We start from the raw sequence: 21389 nt of genomic DNA, 5'->3' as shown, positions 1-21389 counted from the left end.
TATTTATAGTCGAGAATTTGGAGGGCCGGGAAGGAAAGAGTGGAATGCAAGCAATGGAGAATCATCATGAGAACTATCGAGAATCGAGAACGAAGAGAAGAAGAAGAGCAGTAGAAAACCAAAAAACCAAAATTTAAAAAAGAGGAAGGGAGATATTGAGAGAAGAAGGGGAAGCATCATGAATAAAAGACAAGCATAATAAAACTTCCGTAAAACCCAAGAGAGAGATAGAAGAGCTTCCCTGTGGGTGGGTTGATCTTGGCAGTAACTTGATAGAGGAGAGAGAATTGTGACAACTCCATTATGATGGGCATCCTTGCAATTCTATTGGTGGTGATAATATTTGTGGGAATTAATTTGGGAGGAAAATCGATTATTTTTCGCTGCATCTCGAGGTTAGATGAAAGTATCACTGTTCCGACCGCCAATGTGTGATTATTACTAATAGCAGTGGGTGAGATTTGGAAATTAAAAATTCGGTTAAGAGAGGGGTTAAAAGATTTGGGGATCTTGGGAAGAGACACAATAGAGGCGTAATTAGGATACTTCTTTGGGGGGCAATTATAGTTTTCGGAGGTATCTGTTTGGGAGGGAAACAAAGCGTTAGCAAAGCAGTAAGAGATGGTGAAGAACATTAAGGGAAGACGCAATAGGGGGTAGGCTTTAAAGTTTTCTTTTTCCTCTTTTTTGGGTTTCTCTCTCTAGAGAGCAATTGCATCCATGATTCTCTCTCATCTCATGAATTCTACGATGATCAAGGAAACATGCATTATGTATATTACCTCGTTTTTTCACTTTTCTCTTTTATGCTGAGAGAAGTGTTTCACTTATTTCAGTATAGAGGAAGTACGCAGGTAAATCTTTTTCTTTCCGACAAAGACCAGCACAAAGATCACATACTTTTGTTGTTTAATATGTCTCATTTGATTGTGTGCGGAAAGAGGGAGTACATGTGGCAACATGACATGTTTTTGCCTTCAGTTTTAGATATATATAAGCGTTTTCTATAAGGTACCAATGTGTTACAATGTTTTTAATGCCGTTTTAAATTTGCTCTATGTTGTACCTATCTGTCAAGTCATTGTTAAGTTTTCTTTTACTTTCTTATATTCAACTCACTATAAATACATTAGACATTAGGAGGGTGAGAAATTATTCAGCTTTAAAAAGGATTGGACACAATGGAGCAACAAAGTGAATTTGTCGTACGAAAATTTTCCAGCTAATGGGTATAATATAGAACAAATAAAAAAAGTCAAAGGTACAATTTGAGAAAATAATATTGAGGATACAATATAGACTACACTAGAGCATATGATACCCTATAAAATAAACCTAACATTATACTTCCTCCATTTTTTATACTTGCACCGCCTGAAACATTTATAAGGACTCACGAGAGGAGATAGATAGATAAAAAGCTTCATAAGTTAGGAGAGAGAAAAAAATATTATATTGCTAAAAATTATAAACGTTGCAAGTAATAAAACACTTCCTAGAATAAGAAATGTTGCAAGTATAAAAAAAAAAAAAACTGACGAGGTATTGGATAGTTATTTACAAAACGAGTCATAAATTAAAAGCAAGTTTGATTGAAGTCATGCAATAGAAAGGTAATGGAATTTAATAGAGGAGTGATATGGTAATAGAACTTGTTACCTTAGGGGCTCCTTCGGTATCACTGTGGTTTTCTGTTTTTCTGTTTTTTGATTTTCAAAGTCATATGATATATGTCCTATAATGAATAAAAAATTAATCAAATTTATTGGAAACATGACGATTTTGAAAACTGACAACTAAAAAGTTAAAACCACTTTTTCTGGTTTCTTGTTTTTGGTTTTTAGTTTTCAAAAAAACTGAAAATTGAAAACAAAAAACGATAACGAACGGGCCCTTAGGTGTTTGGTTTAAACTTTGAAATGCAAAGAGAAAGGAAACCGTTATCAACAACAAATAAATTTTGTTACTTAAAGGGGGAAGGGACTGAAGGGAGAGTAACAAGGTTCGGGGGGCAGAACCAAACAAAAATAAAGGGACTAGGTATTAGATTACATTTCTTAGAGCTCAAATATATTGAACTAAACATGCTTTAAGTAATTAAGGGACGAATATGCTTTGACTAAAATTACAAGACTGAATTGCACAATTAACATAAAATTCTGGGGATAATACGTAATTTACGTTATGTTCTTTTCATGTTATTATCGCTCATATTCATTAAAAGTAAGAAAATTTCAGAAAAAATAACAGAAAGCTAAGAAAAGTTCATTAAAAAAAATAAGAAAAGTTAAGAAAATAAAAAAAGTTCAGAAAGAATATTAAAAATTAAATTGTTCATACTGGTTAAAAAGAATAAGAAAAATTGAAAAAGCTGAAAAGATTTTTTTTTTTTTTTTTGTTAAATATAAAAAAAAGTTTAGTAGACAAGATAAAGTAAGGTGTAGAGAATAGGCCTTTACCGGTTTTATTTTGTGTTTATCGACGAGGTTAACCGGAATTCCACTCTTGCTTCGTCATTTCTCATTCTCTCAGTCTCTCTCTTCGTATATTCATACTTTCTAATTTCATTCGTCATCTCTCAGACTCTCACTCTTCCTACTTACTTAATAGTTCCTACTTTCTGATTAGTGATTAGTGATTACAAACATTTTCATTAAATTCAATTGTCTTTTAGCTTTTCTCTCTCCTCCATTGCTGTTCTCAATTTTCAGGTATATCTCTCATACTCACACAACACATTCTTTTCTTTTCTACTTACAATTACAATTTAATATTCTAAATGGCCATTTTACTAATTTGTTCCATACTTTGGTTTCAATTTCTTTCAGGTATTTATGGCGTGCCACGCAATTGGTCTTGTTAGGTAGACTTAATTTTATGCATTTCGTTTCAATTTTTATTGCTAGTATAATTTAGATTCTAATTGAAACTCATACTATAGTTTTTGGGTCACTGAATTTGAATGTTTGTCGGGTATTGAAACTCTTGTTGATTCAAACGTATGATAAGGTTACAAAGGAAGCTATCAACATTCTTGGACTCTCTGTGAATGTTCTAAAGTACTACTAGTAATGTTCAAAACTATTACTAGTAATGTTTTGAATTACTATTAGTAATGTTCTAAAGTACAACTAGTAATGTTCTAAAGTACTTCTAGTTTTGTTCTAAACTATTTTTTTTTTGTCACGAGCTCCAAAAAAACATTGACAGTAATTTTCTCTTAGTATATGTTAATATAAATAAATAAATAAATAACAAAAATTGTACGGAAGTACATATGAAGACAAATCAGTCAATAATAATTATAATGTACTCTCTCTGTCCTAGGAAGATCTGGATACTTGTTGGGACATATTGGTGATACTCATACAACAGTTCCTACATCAGCTTAAGAACTTAATTTATTTCTCTTACTGTTAGTTCAAACCATAAGTTAGTTGTAATAAGCTTGCATGGCAAGTTAGTTAGAGATTCAGTTAGAAGTTTGTTAGCTTCTTTTCTCCTTCTTACCTCATGTATATAAGTATCTTCTCTGCTTTAGTTCAAAATCATTTATTGAATAATACAATCCAAAACATGAGATATTTTTCTCTCAAGTTTCTCTCTAGTTTTTAATCACTTGATTGAAAACTTTCAGGACACGTAGTTTAATGTGATAAATTATAATGTGGTTATTGAATGTTATTTTATTGATAAGTAGATCTGATAGGAGTTGTTGGAGTATTTTTTTATTGAATGAGGGAGAAAGTTGGGTGGAATTTGGAAATTTATTTATTTTATTAGTTAGAAAATTGCAAAATTATCTAGTTTTGCTTTCCATAGTGCTATTGACAGTAAGGCTTGTTATGCTTTGAAATGAAGTCTGAAGTTAAGTTGCCATAAATTCACCGCATGCTGGTTATATGATCAGCCAGTATGGACCAAATTATACACTTGGCCCGTCAAATGCAAAATCATAAATTGAGCAGCACGTCACGGCTAATTTGGCAAAGTGCATGCTTGATATTTTTGAATTTCCTGTTTGGAGATTCATGTTTCAATCTCTTAGCTTTGGAAGGGAGAAAATAAGGGAAAATAAATAGGAAAAGGGAAGACTTGATATATCTGAAAAACTTATGCTTGGTGATGCTGAAGTCTCTTATCTGTTGCTCTTTGCAATCTAAAAGTTTGTAGCTTTAATCACAAATGGAAAGCAGGTATTTCCCAGATGAGCCAGTGCTGTGCCTTTCCTGGAGTTCAATTAAATCAAATATGAATGTATATGGCGTTCGCTGTAATCTGGCATCAAAAGCTCTAGGAGCTGGTTTTCACAACTTAAGTGGTCTTCAGCGAATTTCGACTGGGAGATATACACCATTTCATAGCTCATGGCGGACTTATTCTACGTCACTTGGCTTGGAAGAGCAGTCTTCCTCAGGATCTTCAGAGTTCCAGGGTGATGAGACTGATTTTGCAGATCCAGCTGAAGAGCAAAGGCCTAGGCCACTTAGTCGTAATGAGGTAAGCTTCATAAATTTATGAGCCAAAATGATCTTAGTGTTTGTTTGAAGTTGTTTATATTCGAAGGAGCTTGTTGACAAGAAAAGAGTTATTCGACTGTGGAACTATGCTGCCTCTAAATTAGAAAGTGGTCTAAATGATGTATATGGGAAAAAATTTGCATTATAGCAACTTAGAGGATGACATGTTAAGTGACTAATAGAGCTTTTATCAAGTATCTTGAGCTTTTGTATTTTGCTTGAGTAAATTCTATGTGTTACAATCCTTATCTGCTCCTTTCTAAGAAGAAACTCTACTGCTAATTCCCTCAAAATTTCTTTTATTTAATTTATTTTTGTGTGTGTGTAGGGGGGGGGGGGGAGGGGGTTGAAGTCGCACTATAAAAATAATGCTAGCAACCCAGAAAAATTTTTGGGACATAAGGAATAAGTGATGAAAAGCATTCTCTATCATTTCTTCTTGTTCTATGATGTTTAATTGTTTAGTACTTAGCAATCACATCTAGAGAACAATACAGCAAAGCATTTTCTATTATATTTTGTTGCTCTTATATATTGTGCGTAATAATTGCACAAGGCCATACTTCTTCATTCCATTGGTTTGCGTATTGTCCTTTTGCTGCTGAACTGAATCTGGGGCTTACATAAGAAACCTGTGTTTGTTTATGTTTCAATTTTGAGAACTCAAATGAAGCTCTCTTCATAGTCATACTCCCCAGGTCCCACTAAATTTACCTAATATGTTAGTAGGGAAAAAAAATGCGCTCGCGGTCGCGTTCGCGGGAACGGTCGCGTTGTCGCGGGAACGGTTTGTAACGGCGAAATAGAACGTTTCACAGCCGACGCGGCGTGAATTTTTTAAAAAAATTCACATTGATATGTTTTAACCTTATTTGCATTTTTTTAGTTTATGAAGCATTATTACAACATAATATAATCAAATCTAATAGAATATCATGTTTCCTCAACTATATAATTAAATCATAAAAAAAAATTGGCCAATGTTTGAAAAGAACGGATGTAACGGGGATAAAATCGTTCTAACGCGGCGAGTTCGCGTTACGGAACGGACAACGCGGTGAGAAGTTCGTGAATTTTATTATGGCGTTCCGTAACGGGATTTCGCGAAACGGCAAATCCAAAATCCGTTACAGAACGACCGTTCTGTAACGGAACGGGAGAGTTTTAATTCCCTCTATGTTAGTGCCCACCTTGGCAGGTTAAGGGTTCATTAAGTTTAATGTGTCTAGTATACAGATTAAAAGTTAGTGTGGATGAATTGGGCTGAACCTTCTACTAATTTTAGAAGGACAACTGAAATGTATATTTTGGTTACTTGGAACCTAGGAGTTGAATGGCTGACCTATTAATATTTTGGCCAAGAACTATATTGCTTTTGTATACTGATCTAGACTTTCTGTCAAATGTGAGTTTTATCCAGACTCAATACCTTTCTACTTCACGTATAGCATACTTATACATTCAGATTGGAGTATTTACTTTCCCATTCCATCCAACTTTCTGTACCCTTGCTGCATTAGTTTTGTCCACCATTTCTTTCTAATTGTTGTGTTCATAACTGAGAGTTGTAAAATGATTGGAGTAAATCAGTGCCAGATGCGTCAGTTTCTATGCATTGAAACATATATTGCATTAATTAAGTTATCAGGAGTTATGGTTGCTGGAAGACATGAAACGAGCATACTTGTGGCTGGTTTATATCAACTCAGACTGGTTCAAACAATGTGAAACCTATACCGGAGACAAACAAAATAGTGATATAGAGTCAATATTGTGAAATAGTCAATGTAACATTGATCTCCAACTGCTCTTATGTTTGGTTGCAGTTAAAGACATTGCTTGCAGATTCTGAGAGATCAAAGCTGGTTAAAAAGTTGAGTGAAGCTAATCAACACAATCGCTTTCTGAAACGGCAGGTTTTCACTTCATTTATATATATTGCTGCGTTTCAATTACTATTCCTAATATATTTTTGCAGCAGTATTTACTGTTATGTGCCAAATTGTCCCTACCTAGTGCAAAAAGTTAGTAATACTAACCATATAGTTGACGATCGCTTTCAAAAAAAATTGTTTCTCAATAAGGGTCTATGATAATGGAAGATGAGATGAAAAGTTGGATGTAACCTCTCATTTGATTTTGATGTTAGGAATTTGTTGGCTATTGAGGACATATTATGCTTAGATTAAGCCCCTAAAATAAAATAAATTTTGTTCCTATGGATGTCTTGAATAGATCCCAAGTGATAATGGAATACTGTTGACTATTAACAATTGTATAAAATGGGTAATTCGTATCATAAAAACGTTTATATTATGACCAAGGGATAATGGAATACTATCTAATTGACCTTGAGTGCTGGAAATCAATTGAGGCAATACCAGAGTTTAGGTTCTCACTGATCAGTCATGCACATACATGAACTGACAACTTGAAATTATTCTAAAGTCAGCAGCACTTGTAGGGCATTTGACCTTGGGTATGAGGGTAAGTAACATTCATTTCCTTCAGTATTTTACCAGTAGTATACACCTCAAGGACAGCTTTAGATACCTCATCCCAGTGATATTGTAGTTTTCTTGAAGAAGTAGCTATTGTAGCCATCTAGACCTGGAGCTTTATCATTAGGGATTGAGACGAAAACTCAGCAGTGAATTGAAATGGAAATTGTCAATCTGATCAGTGGTTAGTTTCTTTCTCTTATCCAACTTCAGATCCTTCATCTTCATTCTGTTAGACTTTCAGTCTTGCAAGTTCCGTGCAAGTTGTAATCATATTGGAGGAACACTCTCCACCTCCTGAACTTCATCAGGGTTATTGATCCATTCATCCTCTGCATTTTGAATGACATGTATCTTATTGCTCATTCTTCTCAATTTAATGCTCTGATAGAATAGATGGGAGTTCTCATCACCATGGCTCAACCACACCAATTCTGCCTTCTGCCTTACGAAAGACATGTGATTCTTGCGAGCTATTCTGTATTCTTTAGCTGCCAGTCTCTCTTTGTTGCAATCTCTGTATTGCAGGGATTTTGTTGCATCTGATTTTGTTAAAGTAACAGATTCTGATGTTTTTGGGTTTCCTCAGCTTGTTTATCGGGTCACAAAACCCTTCCCTATTCAACTCCTTAATGTCTTTTTTTGAGAACCTCTAATTTCTTTACAACCCTATACATGCTACAGCCTTGGATTTCTTTCCTCCAACTAGCTTGTACTATATCATGGAACATAGGAGAATTTTCCCACATACTGAATAATCCAAAAGGCTTCTTCTCTGTGTGAACAAGATAAACATAATTGACCAGGACACTGATCAAAACTTCTGTCAGCTGCTTCTTCAATATTATTGCTCCCCTTGGGGGTTTGCCATAGCTCTATTTAGCTTTTGAAAGTACCCTTGCCTCACCTTCTTTTCTTTGTTCCATATAAAAAAGTACCCAGAACACTTAATGTCAGCTGAAGAACTATGTTGAACTCAATCTGTGAAAGGGGTCACCTATGTTTCTCTAACATTAGATCCTATTCTTTCATCCAAATGAAGAATAGTATTAAAAGTCCCCCATAATAAACTATGAGCCAGGCTGTTTATCTGCAATATCTTTCAAGTCATTCCATAAGGAACATCTATCCTTTCTCTTATTGAATGCATTTAAAAGTGTGCATAAAAATGCTTTAGTTCCAGAAGCAGGACTTAGATGGCAATGAATCACTTGTGGAGGCTATGCAGAATACTTGCAGTGAAAGCATGAAGAGCCAAGCGACAACAATTATTCCATTAGGATGCTGATTACTAATAGAAGTGAGGCACCAACTAGGACACAAATTGAGGTACAAATCACCCATTTTAGGTGATTTGACCTTTGTTTCGAGTGGGGGTGAATAATCTAACATTGTGAGAATGTGAAAAATGTGGAATCTCACATTGTTATCTTTATTATTTAGCCCCTTTACATTCCACACCATGACATTATCCATGGTGATCAAGGGTTATCTTGGTCTATAATCTGCTGTTCATGACCCATTTTAACACATCTGTAATCACATATAACATTAAATTGATTGCTAGTAGTGAGTGCTTGTACCTCAGGACTTCCGACCAATGCAATGGGGTATGACACAGTCATGCACGCATGTAAAAACCTGTTGAAGACCCTCTTCAGCCATCACTGACTGTTTGCTAGGATTTTGTGCAGGTTGAGGTTCTTTAACCCGCCACACCCTCTTTCCTTGTGCTTGTTGCATTTCTAAGCATTATGAGCTATCACATTTGGAGCAGATTGTTGGCCTCCCTTCATATTAAATATTCTGTGCAACAATTAATCCCTTCTCATTCACAAAAGAAATGTCATAATATGTTACTTGATTCCAACTTCAGTAAGGACTCAACATACACCATTTTTCACGTTTTGCTATAGCTTGAACAATCTTGATGGGTTTCCCTATGGAACTTGTAATCTTGAAGTGACTTTTCTGTCCCCAATACTTAATATCAAGATTATGGAATTGTATCCGAATTGGAACAGTTTTGACTGCTTGTTTATGGAACTGCATAACAGTGCTCCATGGTTTCAAAATTAGGGGTTTTGGCGTTTTACATCAAGAACCTAGTTGCTAGGATTTTGGCTTGATTCTTCATAGTGGTGAATCAGAACAGAAATAATCCTTTAGCGACTATCTAATCTTATTGATTCCCATACTTCCCCAAATTTATCTAGAAAACCCTTCCATCACTTAATTATCCCCAAGGATGTTACAAACGACTGAAGATTCCCAGAAACTTTACCTCATCTTGAATCTTCAACTTCATTCTCAACGAGATTGCTTGAATCTGTCCTTGAATTGCCTTTGTTGACTCCAACATTAATTGAAGGTTTGCTCAACATTTTTCAATTTTCTCCGCGCACATAAATCTTCTCCCATCTACATTGCTTTTGAGATTATATAACAATTGATCTAATTGCTTCTTCTCACTGGTTTGTTTCTGACTTCTCTAATTCCTTTCAGAGAAGATGTAAGCGAAAACATCAATTTCTCCTCAAATTCTCTGTTTTCTGTCTTCATCACCACCCAAAATTTCTCAGCTGACTTCGTCTTTCTTTTTAGAGCATTGTGGACCTTTCTGTTTCTTCCTACCATTGTTCTTTGCTCAGTTGCTATTCTGCTCTAACCCACGAGTTTTTTCCATGCAAAAGGCGTAGGATTTGGTGTGAACCTTCTTACGCTGAGAGAAGTCGCAGGAGAGAGATGAAATTCAGAATTCAACTGAATTTCCTTTCTTATAGCATAAACATTTCAATAAATTCACTCGTGGAAGTATCATTTTCCTTCTTTGGTTATCTGCTAGAAGGATTAGCTAGGGTAATTGGACGATGGAGTGGAGGCATATGCCTCTCAAACAAACAAACCAACCCTGAATTTATGGAGTGGGGCAGAGAGAGGAAGTTTGCAAAGGACCTAGGAAGAGTGTCATGGAGAGGAGAAGAAAAAAAACCATACGGAAGAAGGGCGGGAGGGCACTTTCTTTTGTGCTGTGAAAGGCTGCATGTAAGATTATGGATGCTTTTGTTCAGCAGCTTCAAAATCTAATACATGATAGATGAGATTTTGGTTCATTGTAAACTGAGTCTATTGTGATTGAAATGGAATCATGATAACGGAGGGCTTCTCTACTCTCTAGTAGGTGTTGCCTATAAAACATGTCTTGAAAATTTTGTTTAGGATAATTGCACCATCTCCCAACTTCTTGAAAATTGCGGCTGTGGTGTTTTAAAAGGAAAATCCCCTTGAAAGTGGTTGATTGTTATGATTTTATTTGCTGCACCACATTAGCACGGGAACTTTCTTTAAATGTTATGTATAATTTTAAGCTGCAACATTGTTTCGAATGGGAGGCTGACTTTTAGTTCAATGTAAAGACATTAGAGAATTTTAGCTTTGAGCTTAGTAGGTTTGTTTCGGGGTGGTTTCTGGTGATGACTTTTCCTCTAGGCAGTGGAAGCAATGTGCTGTGCAATATCAGAAGCCTGCGTTTTTAATGCATATCCCATAGTGTATTATTTGTTGATTTGGTGGGAGTGTAACGTTGCATCAAATTCATTGTGAGTGTTACAAAATGTGTCCCGGATTCTTATGTTGGTTGTTCTAAGAGTACAATAATGTGGCATCTGTGTAATGAACCAATCTGGGGGGTGGGGAAATAACAACAGTAAGTTTGCAAACTTCTAGAGAGAAAGTAGCAGAATGTTATAGAGAGATAATTCCACAGCCTTCAAGGAGCTGGGTTCCTCCCAAATACAAGTTTCACTCAATAATTTCTGGATATTTCTCTTTACATATTCTCTCTCTATTTATAGTCTAGTAGTCTAAGATTGCCCTAGAAATATCTGCTAATCCAACGGAATTATTTTAAGGAAAGGACAAGATAGCTGAGGTACTGCAAACAGACAAAATATCCAATTCCCCCAATGATTGCCAATCATTCGTGTGGGCCAGCTCACCCTTGTTGAAGCTTATAGAACTTCTACTTCTTCTGGCGCCTGCTGTACACATATTTCATTGGTGGGCTATGCCCATTCATGACATTACCCGTGGCCCAAAGTTTCACCTTGTCCTCAAGGTGGAAGGAGGGAAACCTTTGGTTCATTGCAGTTAGTTCTTCCCATGTGGCTTCAGTCTCAGGCAGATTCCTCCACTTTAATGAGAATTTCCAGGGGTTGTTCCTGATCGGTGGTACCATAGCGCAAATCAAGGAGTGATTTAGGCTCAACCACCAGTTCCAGATCAGGGAGAGTTCTTCAGGGGTGCTGGAGGGAACTCAACGTACCCAACGCTGGCTTCATTTGGGAAATATGAAAGACCGGATGTATCTTGCTGCTGGGTAGGAGATCAAGCTTATAGGCGACTGATCCAATCCGTTCTAGCACCTTATAGGGTTCATAATAGCGGGCTGCCAGCTTCTCAAAAGGTCTCCCGGCCAAGGATTTTTGCCGATATGGCTGCAGCTTAAGGTAGATGTAGGTCCCAACTTCTACTTGGAGGTCTCTTCTCTTCTTATCAGCCCAATACTTCATCTTTTGTTGAGCCCTCACAAGATTCATTCGCAGATCATGTAGGATTGCATCTCGCTCTTGGAGGAGGTTGTCAAGGGAGTCCACATGTGTTTAGCCAGTCCATATAGTGCCTTGAACGGAGTCATGTGAGTGGAGACATGAGGGGAGGTGTTATACCAGAATTCTGCCCAGGAGAGCCACTTAGACCACTGTTTCGGTTGTCCATTCACAGAACATCGCAAGTAGGTTTCCAAAGCCTTGTTCACATTCTCGGATTGCCCATCGGTTTGGGGGTGATAAGCGGTGCTTCTCTTTAGATCTGTGCCTTGGAGCCTAAAAAGCTCCCTCCAAAACAAACTCATGAAGATTTTATTTTGATCTGAAATAATAGAAGCCGGAAATCCATGGAGTCATACCACTTCTTTGATGAAGAGTCCCGCTACAGAGGTGTTGTAAACGGGTGCTTGATGCCTATGAAGTGTGCAAATTTGGTGAATCGATCAACTACCACAAATATGGTATTCACGCCCTTGGATGGAGGTAAGCCCTCAATAAAATCCATGGTGAGATCCTCCCAAACCTAAGTTGGAGGGGGTAATGGTTGAAGAAGGCTTGCTGGACTTTGGTGGGATGCTTTGTTTAGCTGGCAGGTTTTGCATTCCCTCACATACTGTGCTACAACTCTCCTCATACCGAGCCAATACCATTTGGAGGCTATACGAAGGTATGTCTTGAGATTGCCTGAATGCCCACCATTGGATCCGTCATGGTAAAACCTGAGTATTTGAATCAGGGGGGATATTAGGGATAAATCAATGCGACCCTTGTACATAACTAGACCGTTCTCAATGGTGAACCCTTCCGTGGATTGGTTCCCACTCTCTAGATCCTTTACAAGCTGCTGTATGTAGGGGTCTTCCCTTAATTGGTTTTGCACTGGTGGAGATCATCTTCTTGGGGTGTTGAGCCCTTGCCTGGAAAGGGCATCAACAACTCTTTTAGCCGAACCCGGTTTGTAATGGATTTCAAACTCGAAGCCCATTAGTGATACCCCGCACCTACTTCTCTCTTCTCCATAATGAACTTAAGGCTCTTCTTGTCCGTTCTTATCATAAACCTTTGGCCCAACAGATAGTGTCGCCCTTTTTTGACAGAAAAAACGATGGCCATTAATTCCTTTTCGTAGATTGACTTAAGGCGACCTCGAGGACTAAAAACGTGACTGTAATAGGCAATGGGCCTCGAGGACTCAAAACGTGACTGTAATAGGCAATGGGCCTGAGGCCTTGCATCAGTACGACCCCCTAGTCCAAAACCAAAAGCATCGACTTCAATGATGAAAGATTGAATGAAATCTGGCATGGCTAATATAGGGGTAACCACCATGGCTTTCTTGAGTTCCTCAAAGGCTTGTGTGTCCTCTTGATTCCAAACGAAATTATCTTTTTGCAGCTAGTCTGTCAATGGTGATGCATTTTTTGGCATAATTGGCCACAAATTTGCAATAATACCCCGTTAGCCTAAGAAATCCCCTGAGTTCTCGAATGTTTCGAGGTAAGGGCCATCATATCATGGCTTGTCTCTTCTCCGGATCTGCTACCACGCCTTGTGCTGAAATAACGTGGCCTAGGTAGGCTACTTGTGGCCAGCCAAACTCGCACTTTCCCGGGTTGGCGTATAACTGGTGTTCGGCTAGAGTATAGAGCACTTGCTCGAGGTGATGAGCATGAGAACTCTCGTCGAGGCTGTAAACCAATATGTCGTCAAAAAACACAAGCACGAACTTCCTCAAAAATGGCCTAAAGACTTCGTTCATCAATGATTGGAACGTGGCCGGGGCGTTGGTCAAACCGAATGGCATGACCAGAAACTCGTAGTGTCCTTCGTGGGTGCGAAAGGCGGTTTCAAGAATTTCCTTTTTTTCACTTTGTTTGGTGGTAGCCGCACTTTAAGTCCAATTTCCGAGCCATTCACTCGTCAAGCAACTCATCTATTACCGGAATAGGGTATTTATCGGGAACGGTTTCTTTGTTCAAGGCTCAGTAATCAATATAAAATTTTCAATACCCATCCTTTTTCTTCACAAGGAGGACTTGGCTAGAAAAGGGGCTGGTGGAAGGTTGGATGATGTCGGCGCTTAATATGTCTCACACTAACCTTGCAATCTCGTCTTTCCACCTGAGGATACTGGTAAGGCCTAACCGAAACCGGGTTGCCGCCCTCTTTCAGTATTATGTCGTGCTCCTTCTCCCTTATCGGGGGTAGCCCATTTTACATATTGAAAACTTTCTGGTAACGGTGTATGAGGGGTTGCAATCTAGTGGGTGGGTATGGCAGCTTCTTCTGCCATCATGCCTTCCTCCTCTATTTGATTCATCCCTTGCCCTTCAGCTCTTAAAGCCCTCAACATGGCTTTCAAGGATATCTTAGTTCTGTCTAGTGAGGGATCAGGGATCGCGCTGTAATGTCGCATCCTCCATTCCTACCTTAAACCTCATCACTTGCGACTTCCTGGTGGTCACAAAACCCCAATTTCTCGAGCCATTGGACTCCTAAAATGACGTCGGAGTTTCCGAGATCCAAGGGTAAAAAATCTTCTTGAATCACGTCCTTGAATCTCCATGATCACTCCCCTACACTTCCCTCTCTCTTGCACGGTGGCGCCGGTGCCCAAAGAGACACCAAAATTGGTGTTTCCATCTATCTTCAACCCCAAATCCTTCACTGACCGTCGGGAGATAAAGTTATGGATGGCCCCGGGCCCACCATAACCACGCCTTCGCTCCCATTAATTCGGCCTACAAATTTCATGGTTTTCAGTCATGTCAACCCCACTATAGAGTTTAGAGATAACTCGGCAGTGGTTTCACTGCTCTTTTCTTCCTCAGAATTGTGCTCCTCCACCAGATCCGGTGGTGCGTCCTCCTCCCCATCAATAACAAGTACACTGAACTCCTGCTTTGACAATGGTGCCCTTGGGACCATTTGTCATCGCATCTGAAGCACAATCCATTTTCACGGCAGTATTGGAGCTCCCGCTCCGTCAACAGGCGAACGGTAGGTGGGTTTCGGGTGGCTGGGTAGGTGAGTCTAGGTGTGGGGGTCATTTTTTAGGAGGTGGGTTGGAAAAGAGTTGCGTTTGTTTTTGGTTAAGTGAGAGTGTTGTTTTTGTGGTGGTGTGGGTTGTTCCACTGATATTCCGGTTCGGGCTTGGGTAGGACAAGGTTTGGCTTTTGGACCTAGGTGGTCCGTTGTTGGGCTGGGTGCTTTTTGGGCCACAGTTTAGTTTCACCTCATCTTTTAAGGCCAAGTCCATTGCTTGGTCAATGTTAATGGGTCCCATTAGATGGATCTTTGCCTTGATTTCTTCTTCTAACCCCGGTCAATGTTACTGGGTCCCATTAGATGGATCTTTGCCTTGATTTCTTCTTCTAACCCCTTGATGAATTGGCCATTATCATGGACTCAGGCACATTATCAAGAAGAGCTACGTACTCTATGAAACTTCTTTTATACTCCATCACCGTACCTTCTTGCTCCAAGGCCAACCATTGTTCTTGCATCTCTTCCCATCGGTGCACCGGTTTACGACAGTGCTCCCATTCATACCAAGCCAACGCGTCATCTTCGAGAGACACGACCGCAGCTTCTAATTTTTCCTCTTCCTTCAACCGGTAAAAGTCGAAGTACCTTTCGGCCAGAGTATCCACCCGTCGGGGTTTGACCTGTCGAAGAGAGGCATGTCAAGTTTTCTATACTTCCCTGCCCTTTTCCTTGTCCTCCTCCCAATGGAGGGGTTAATCTGCTCGCAAATCCAGGGGGTTCTCGTAACTCTTCTTCTTCATCATTCCTAGGAATGGTGGCCAAGGTGGAGAGAATCTCCTCCCTGAACTTCCCTTGCTATTCGGCAAAGGTGGTGGCTAGGAGTGAGATTTCCTCACGCAGTCCTCATGGACTGCTCTTGGTTGCTCAGCCCTTGCCGTAGAGTTTCCTTGATAGAGGCAAGTTCTTGTTCTATGGTTTCTACTCTCTGTGCGGTGGATGGGGGTGCCATAGGGGTTCCCAGAGTTTGGCTCTGATACCAAGATGTAATGAACCAATCTGGGGGGTGGGGAAATAACAACAATAAGCTTGCAAACTTCAAGAGAGAAAGTAGTAGAATGTTATAGAGAGAAATTCCACAGCCTTCGAGGAGCTGGGTTCCTCCCACAAACAAGTTTCACTCAATCATTTCTGGATATCTCTCTTTACATATTCTCTCTATATTTATAGTCTAGTAGTCTAAGATTGCCCTAGAAATATCTGCTAATCCAACGGAATTATTCTAAGGAAAGGACAAGATAGCTGAGGTCCTGCAAACAGACAAAATAGCCAATTCCCCCAATGATTGCCAATCATTGGTATGGGCCAGCTCACCCTTCTTGAAGCTTATAGAACTTCTACTACTTCTGGCGCCTGCTGTACACATATTTCAGTGGTGGGCTAGGCCCGTTCATGACAATCTGAATGTATAGATATCTCTCCCTTGGAAGCTAGCGGGCAGCGCACTTAATTAGTAGAAATTCTTCAAAATTTCATGACTTCATGTTGATTGGTTTTAATTTTTTTCTACAGTTGCAAGGGAGAGAGGAGGCCTTGGTTAATTTCAAGGGTGACCTTGCCGTACTGGAACGAGAAATTCAGGTATCAATTTAAAATGCTTTCTTAAGGTCCTGGTCCGAAAAGGCATGGGTTCAATTCCCACTCTCAATAATTGCATTTGCAATTTTTTATCTATTTATTATTCTTGAGCCCTTTCTGGTTTCCATTTGCTGTAATGGGCTTAAAGACGTTCCTTTTCGATGGGCTTACTGACTATTGCATTCAGTTGGTCCAATCATATATACTATGTAAAATGCTCTACTCTGATCAAACTGATAGGGTTGAAATTTTCAAATCTATTCGTCACATAAATATTTTGTTCAAGCTTTTGTATCTGTATCTATTGTATACATTTGTAAGCCGCACACACAAATATTGCAAGTTCACAAGAACCTTGTTCATAAGGACCCTTAACATCTTTAAGAAAATGAAAAGAAATAAGGATTTTGAAACAAGTGGAACACTTTAATAAACTCCCACTCCCCTCTACTACTAAAGTGAATAGCACTTGGGAATTGGGATGAACGAGATGAAGATTTGAAGTTGCAAAACATAAATACAAACTCATGATTTAGAGGATAGAAGGAAGCAAAGTGCAAATGTTTCTCCCACATGACCATAATGCCACAAAACACATGTCGGGTAATTTCCATTTCATGCATATTACCCATACGTAGTGTACATTACCTTCATTGTCAAAAAAAAGTGTACATTACCTTCATTGTCAAAAAAAAAGTGTATGTTACTTTAAGTGTAAGGAAAAGCACTACATAATATATAAAAGGATATCACCTTCAAACTCCAGCTGATTGGACAGAATTACAGCTGTTACAAAAACCAAGCCATAGGAAAATTCGCATAGAGATAACAATCCACAATACCCATTAAGAATGACTTGGATGCTAAAGTTAGTCATGCCTTAGAATCAACTGAAAACTATAATGCAGCATCTTATATCAAACACACCAATTTTTGTTTTAGCCTTTCGTAGGCCGGATGCTCCTGCATCAGTATCAATCATTGACAAAAAGATAATGTTTCTTGTTAGGTGCTAATTATGCTGTTACTTTTTCTTTTGTCCCTGCAAGAAGATGTACAACTTTTTCTCTTTGAATATGAAATTTGTCATGTGCAGGCACTTGTTGCACTGGCAGATGAAATAACGAAAGCTGGCATTCCAGAAGGTTCTAGGAAGATCAATGGGAAATACATCCACTCCCATCTAATTTCCCGGCTAAAAAGTAAATTGACCCTTTTATGTTTTTTTCTTGATTTAAGGTTTTCTCTTGGATGTTGGATATATTAAGCTGTGGTCCTATCTCATAGTGCTTAGAATATTTTCCATGGTAGCTAATCATGCTTATACCAAACCTTCCATACAGTATCTCCCATCACCCATGAGTCTTCCTAGCAATTTTGGGGTGGGAGGATCAGAAATCACTGGCTCATGATGGCAGTACAGAGGCAAGTTTTTAGGATTTTATGAGGTATGCTCAAGTAGTAGGATGTTGTGATAGGAACCATCATACTTGTACCGGAGGAGTCAGTGAAGTCCCTGATCTATACCCTCTGGATACTGGAAACTAGATGTTAACTGTCATTTGGCTATTACCTGTATGGGGGATCATGCCATGTGCTCTGATTTAATGTGTTTCATCCGAAGTGCTCACAAGGCTCAAGTCATTTCAACTTCAAATATCTTGTTACTTTTCATTTCTTAATCCTGACCCACTCCCAAAATTAGTATAGGACCATCAGAAATTCATTATCAAGTGTCTCCCTTGCAGCTGTACAGCATAAATTACAGAATCAGATAAAGGATGTGGTTGTTGCACAGTCCAAGGAGGTGCAAGTATATTGGATTGGTATGGCTGAGGTAAGTATGAAATCTTCATCACTGATTCGTTCTACTGGAACATGTTTTGTCATTTTAGCACTTTGCTTGGATAAGAGGAAATGGAAAGATAGGGAAGGAAGGGAAAGGGAGGGGAACAAAGTCCCTTATTTGGATAAGGGGTTGGGGAGAAAAAGGGGAGGGAGAGGGGGGATCCATTTTCTTGAACACCATCCTTCTAAAAGTGGAGAGGTTTGGAGGAAAAATGGAGCTCCACCTTCCCCTTTCTTCCCCCTACTCTTCTTCCTCTCCCCCTTCCCTTCCTTTTCCCTCCATGTTGCTATCCAAACAAAGTGAAAAACATTAAATTGAAGTATGCATCCTGAATCTGGATTACTTGTTTTTAATTGAGGTTATGACCTTTTTTTCATTTTACTTTTACAATAGTCAGCAATCCTGTATCCATGCCATGTAAACCTCTAGCTTATTGGATAATAGTAGCGATATGCAATATGAATGCAATGCTGGCAATGTGGTGTACTAGCCTCCTTGGCTCTAATGTTTTAGTGACAATGGTAACACAAATTGGCATGATACCCACACCTGGCCCTGCTGAGCCAATTACCATTATGCACTCAATCAAGCAATATCTAAACCACTATGCATTTTTAACTTGTTAATTTTCAGATTATATGAAATGGGCCTGGGTAACTTAATAAGGAGAAGGACAGTTTAGCCCACTTACAAACCCAAGGAGGTTCCATCCTAAAACAATTGGTGATAGGAGGAGCAACACCAAAGCTTATAAAGTGGTTTAGTCTATCTTCTTTCTCGAATGTGGGACACTCACATGTGGGCATCAATGGGATTCAACATAACTCTATGCTACTATCCACTTCAAGAAAAAGAAAATAGATAAAAGAAATAGGAAAAAACTCTGCCACTAGTCAAATTCTTTTTGGACAATTGACAAGATGTTTATTGTCAATTTGAGGTTTGGTAGGTGGTAGTAAATCTTGGTAATGACAATGAATTAATACGCAATATGAACGCATTGCTTGCCTATCCCAAAATCTGTTTTTCTTCATTAATTTCCATACCATCCATCACCTTCTAAAGTTGCTATTATCATTATTGGAAGTAAAACCCATTTTTGGGGGATAAAATTTCATACTATGGACAATTGGACATAGCCTAGACTTTCCTTACAAAATATCATATAATATTGTTATCATTACCAGCATTTATCATTTACCAGATGGTCGTAACAGATGTTTCTAATAGTTTCACCATCTTTCCCCTGTTGGCTTGAGACAAGCTCTTGAGGTTCAAGTTTTTTCGTTGCATTATCTTTTAGTTGTCTTTTGAAATTCAGTTTGAAGACAATGGAGTGCTACTAGCCTACTTTGTTAAAAATTATGATGTGGTTGCAGAGTGTACAAGTCATGGGTAGCTTTGATGGATGGAGTCAAGGAGAGCACCTATCCCCAGAGTACACAGGCTCATATACGAAGTTCTCCACGACTCTGTTGCTCCGACCTGGACGGTATGATTCTATTTGACCACCGCTATTTCGTCCTCCTCCTTTTGTCTATTATCTAAACTCAAAGCAAATGCTTTATACTAACTCATGTCTGGCAAGCTAATGGAAATTAGATACAAAATCATGACAATGTTAATTATGTATCGTTTTCAAATAGGTATGAGATCAAGTTTTTGGTTGATGGGGAGTGGCAAATATCACCAGAGTTCCCAACTATTGGAGAAGGGATAACGGAAAATAATCTGTTAGTTGTAGAATAATCTGTATATAACCATCAGCCTTCGTGTTTTTATTTCTTACGGTTGTCTTACCTCCGTCTGTACCACACTTGCTACATTGCAGTTCTTAACTCGCAAGTATAAAAAACTATTCAATTTCTTTGTGCACATTTATTTTGTACATTAAATTGGCCAAAATTTAAAGCAATTAAAATTGCAGTACAAATTAATGGGTGGATGTATGTGGACCCATTTATAAGTACAAATAGATTTAGAAAACTACTTTTAGACAAATAATTTATGACACTCAGATAATGAATATGTAACCAAGTAATTGACAAAGTAGGGGGGAGAACCGTGGGGTGTTTGGCAATTAGAGCTTTGGACCACTTTTAGGGTTTGACTAGTCAAAAACCCTAAAAGGGGTATTTGGTAAAAGAGTGTTTTAGAGAGAGTTTTGGAATAAAAACTCTCAAAATGAAAAAGCTCATATTATGAGCTTTTTCTTTAGAAGATTAGGTAGAAATATGTTCAATGACTTTTTTGCCTCTAATAATAATACTATACATATGTATTAAAATGTCTATAAATGTCATTTTATACAAAAAAAAAAAAGGCAGTAAGCTTTTAGAAATAAGTTAATTTTTACCAAACACATTTATAAAAAAAAGTTGTCAAATCAACGGTTAAATCTACTGAACAAAAAGTTAAAATTCTAATAGTAAATTCTAAACTCTATTTGTCAAATAGAATAAGTATATATGATGGGGGAGGGTGGGTAATCCTATTGTGGTCTTAGAGCAAACCTAATGATTACCCAATGATCTATGGTCTTCAATTACTCTCTTCGTTTCCTAAAGATCTTCCTTGTTACTGTTTCTACAAATACCAAGAAGGATCCATTTGTCTGGAGTGTGGGGTGGGTAAAGTAAGAGAGAGAAATGGGTTAAGATAAATAAACAAATAAAAATGGGTCAAAGTAGGAGAGAGAAAGAGAGTAAAATTCAATTAATAATGTAATGGTGGACCATATGATAAGGATATGAGATGGTAAAAAGGGAAAAAAATTTCAAGGAATAAAGTAAAAGAGGGAAGATCTTTTAAAAACGCACCTAAACGAAAAGAGGGAAAATCTTTAGAAAACGGAGGGAGTATTTTATTATTTTTTCTCTTTTTTAGCTTACTCATACCCTATTCATCTCAATTGATTTTATATATTTCTTACTTTCAATAATCGTCCTCTATGTTATCTCACCATGCTTTCTCTCTCTTCCCATTTCATCTTAATCCTACAATATTATCATTTATGAATTATTTAAGTTAGATTGAATCTTGGTTGCAATAAATTATATTTTTTTATTATTAGGAAAAATGTATATTTGATTTAACAAATTAGTTCGATTCACAGATAGAATCAAACAGATCGGATATTTATGAACACCCTTAGTTTTAAGACTTGAAAGTTGAAACCCATAAGCTTTCATTTGATATACGAATGGAATAACCAACTATTCTACAATCTCATGTTAGGTTTTGTGGAAATAATAATAATTTTAAGACAAGATAATATTTCTACTTTTAA

General features: G+C 38.0%; 1 protein-coding gene across 2 annotated transcripts; it reads left to right on the top strand.

Moving 5' to 3' along the window:
- Positions 1-2435: 2435 nt before the first annotated feature.
- On the top strand, positions 2436-19975 carry LOC104887249 (hypothetical protein). Of its 2 annotated transcripts, XM_010671849.4 has the most exons (9): positions 2436-2711; positions 2829-2863; positions 4197-4500; positions 6347-6436; positions 16186-16254; positions 17348-17453; positions 18000-18088; positions 19480-19592; positions 19747-19975. In XM_010671849.4, the coding sequence occupies exons 2-9, from the start codon at positions 2835-2837 to the stop codon at positions 19847-19849; spliced, it is 903 nt and encodes a 300-aa protein (XP_010670151.1). In that variant the 5' UTR covers positions 2436-2711; positions 2829-2834; the 3' UTR covers positions 19850-19975. The 2 variants fall into 2 exon arrangements, with proteins under 2 accessions (XP_010670151.1, XP_019103519.1); XM_019247974.3 differs by lacking the exon at positions 2829-2863 and having other exon boundaries at positions 2437-2711.
- Positions 19976-21389: the final 1414 nt, after the last annotated feature.

The sequence above is a fragment of the Beta vulgaris genome, chromosome 2, assembly GCF_026745355.1.
Source record: "Beta vulgaris subsp. vulgaris cultivar EL10 chromosome 2, EL10.2, whole genome shotgun sequence".
Classification (NCBI taxonomy): domain Eukaryota; kingdom Viridiplantae; phylum Streptophyta; class Magnoliopsida; order Caryophyllales; family Amaranthaceae; genus Beta; species Beta vulgaris.
Note: the sequence above shows the minus strand (reverse complement) of the source record. Positions and strands in the feature narration are given on the sequence as shown.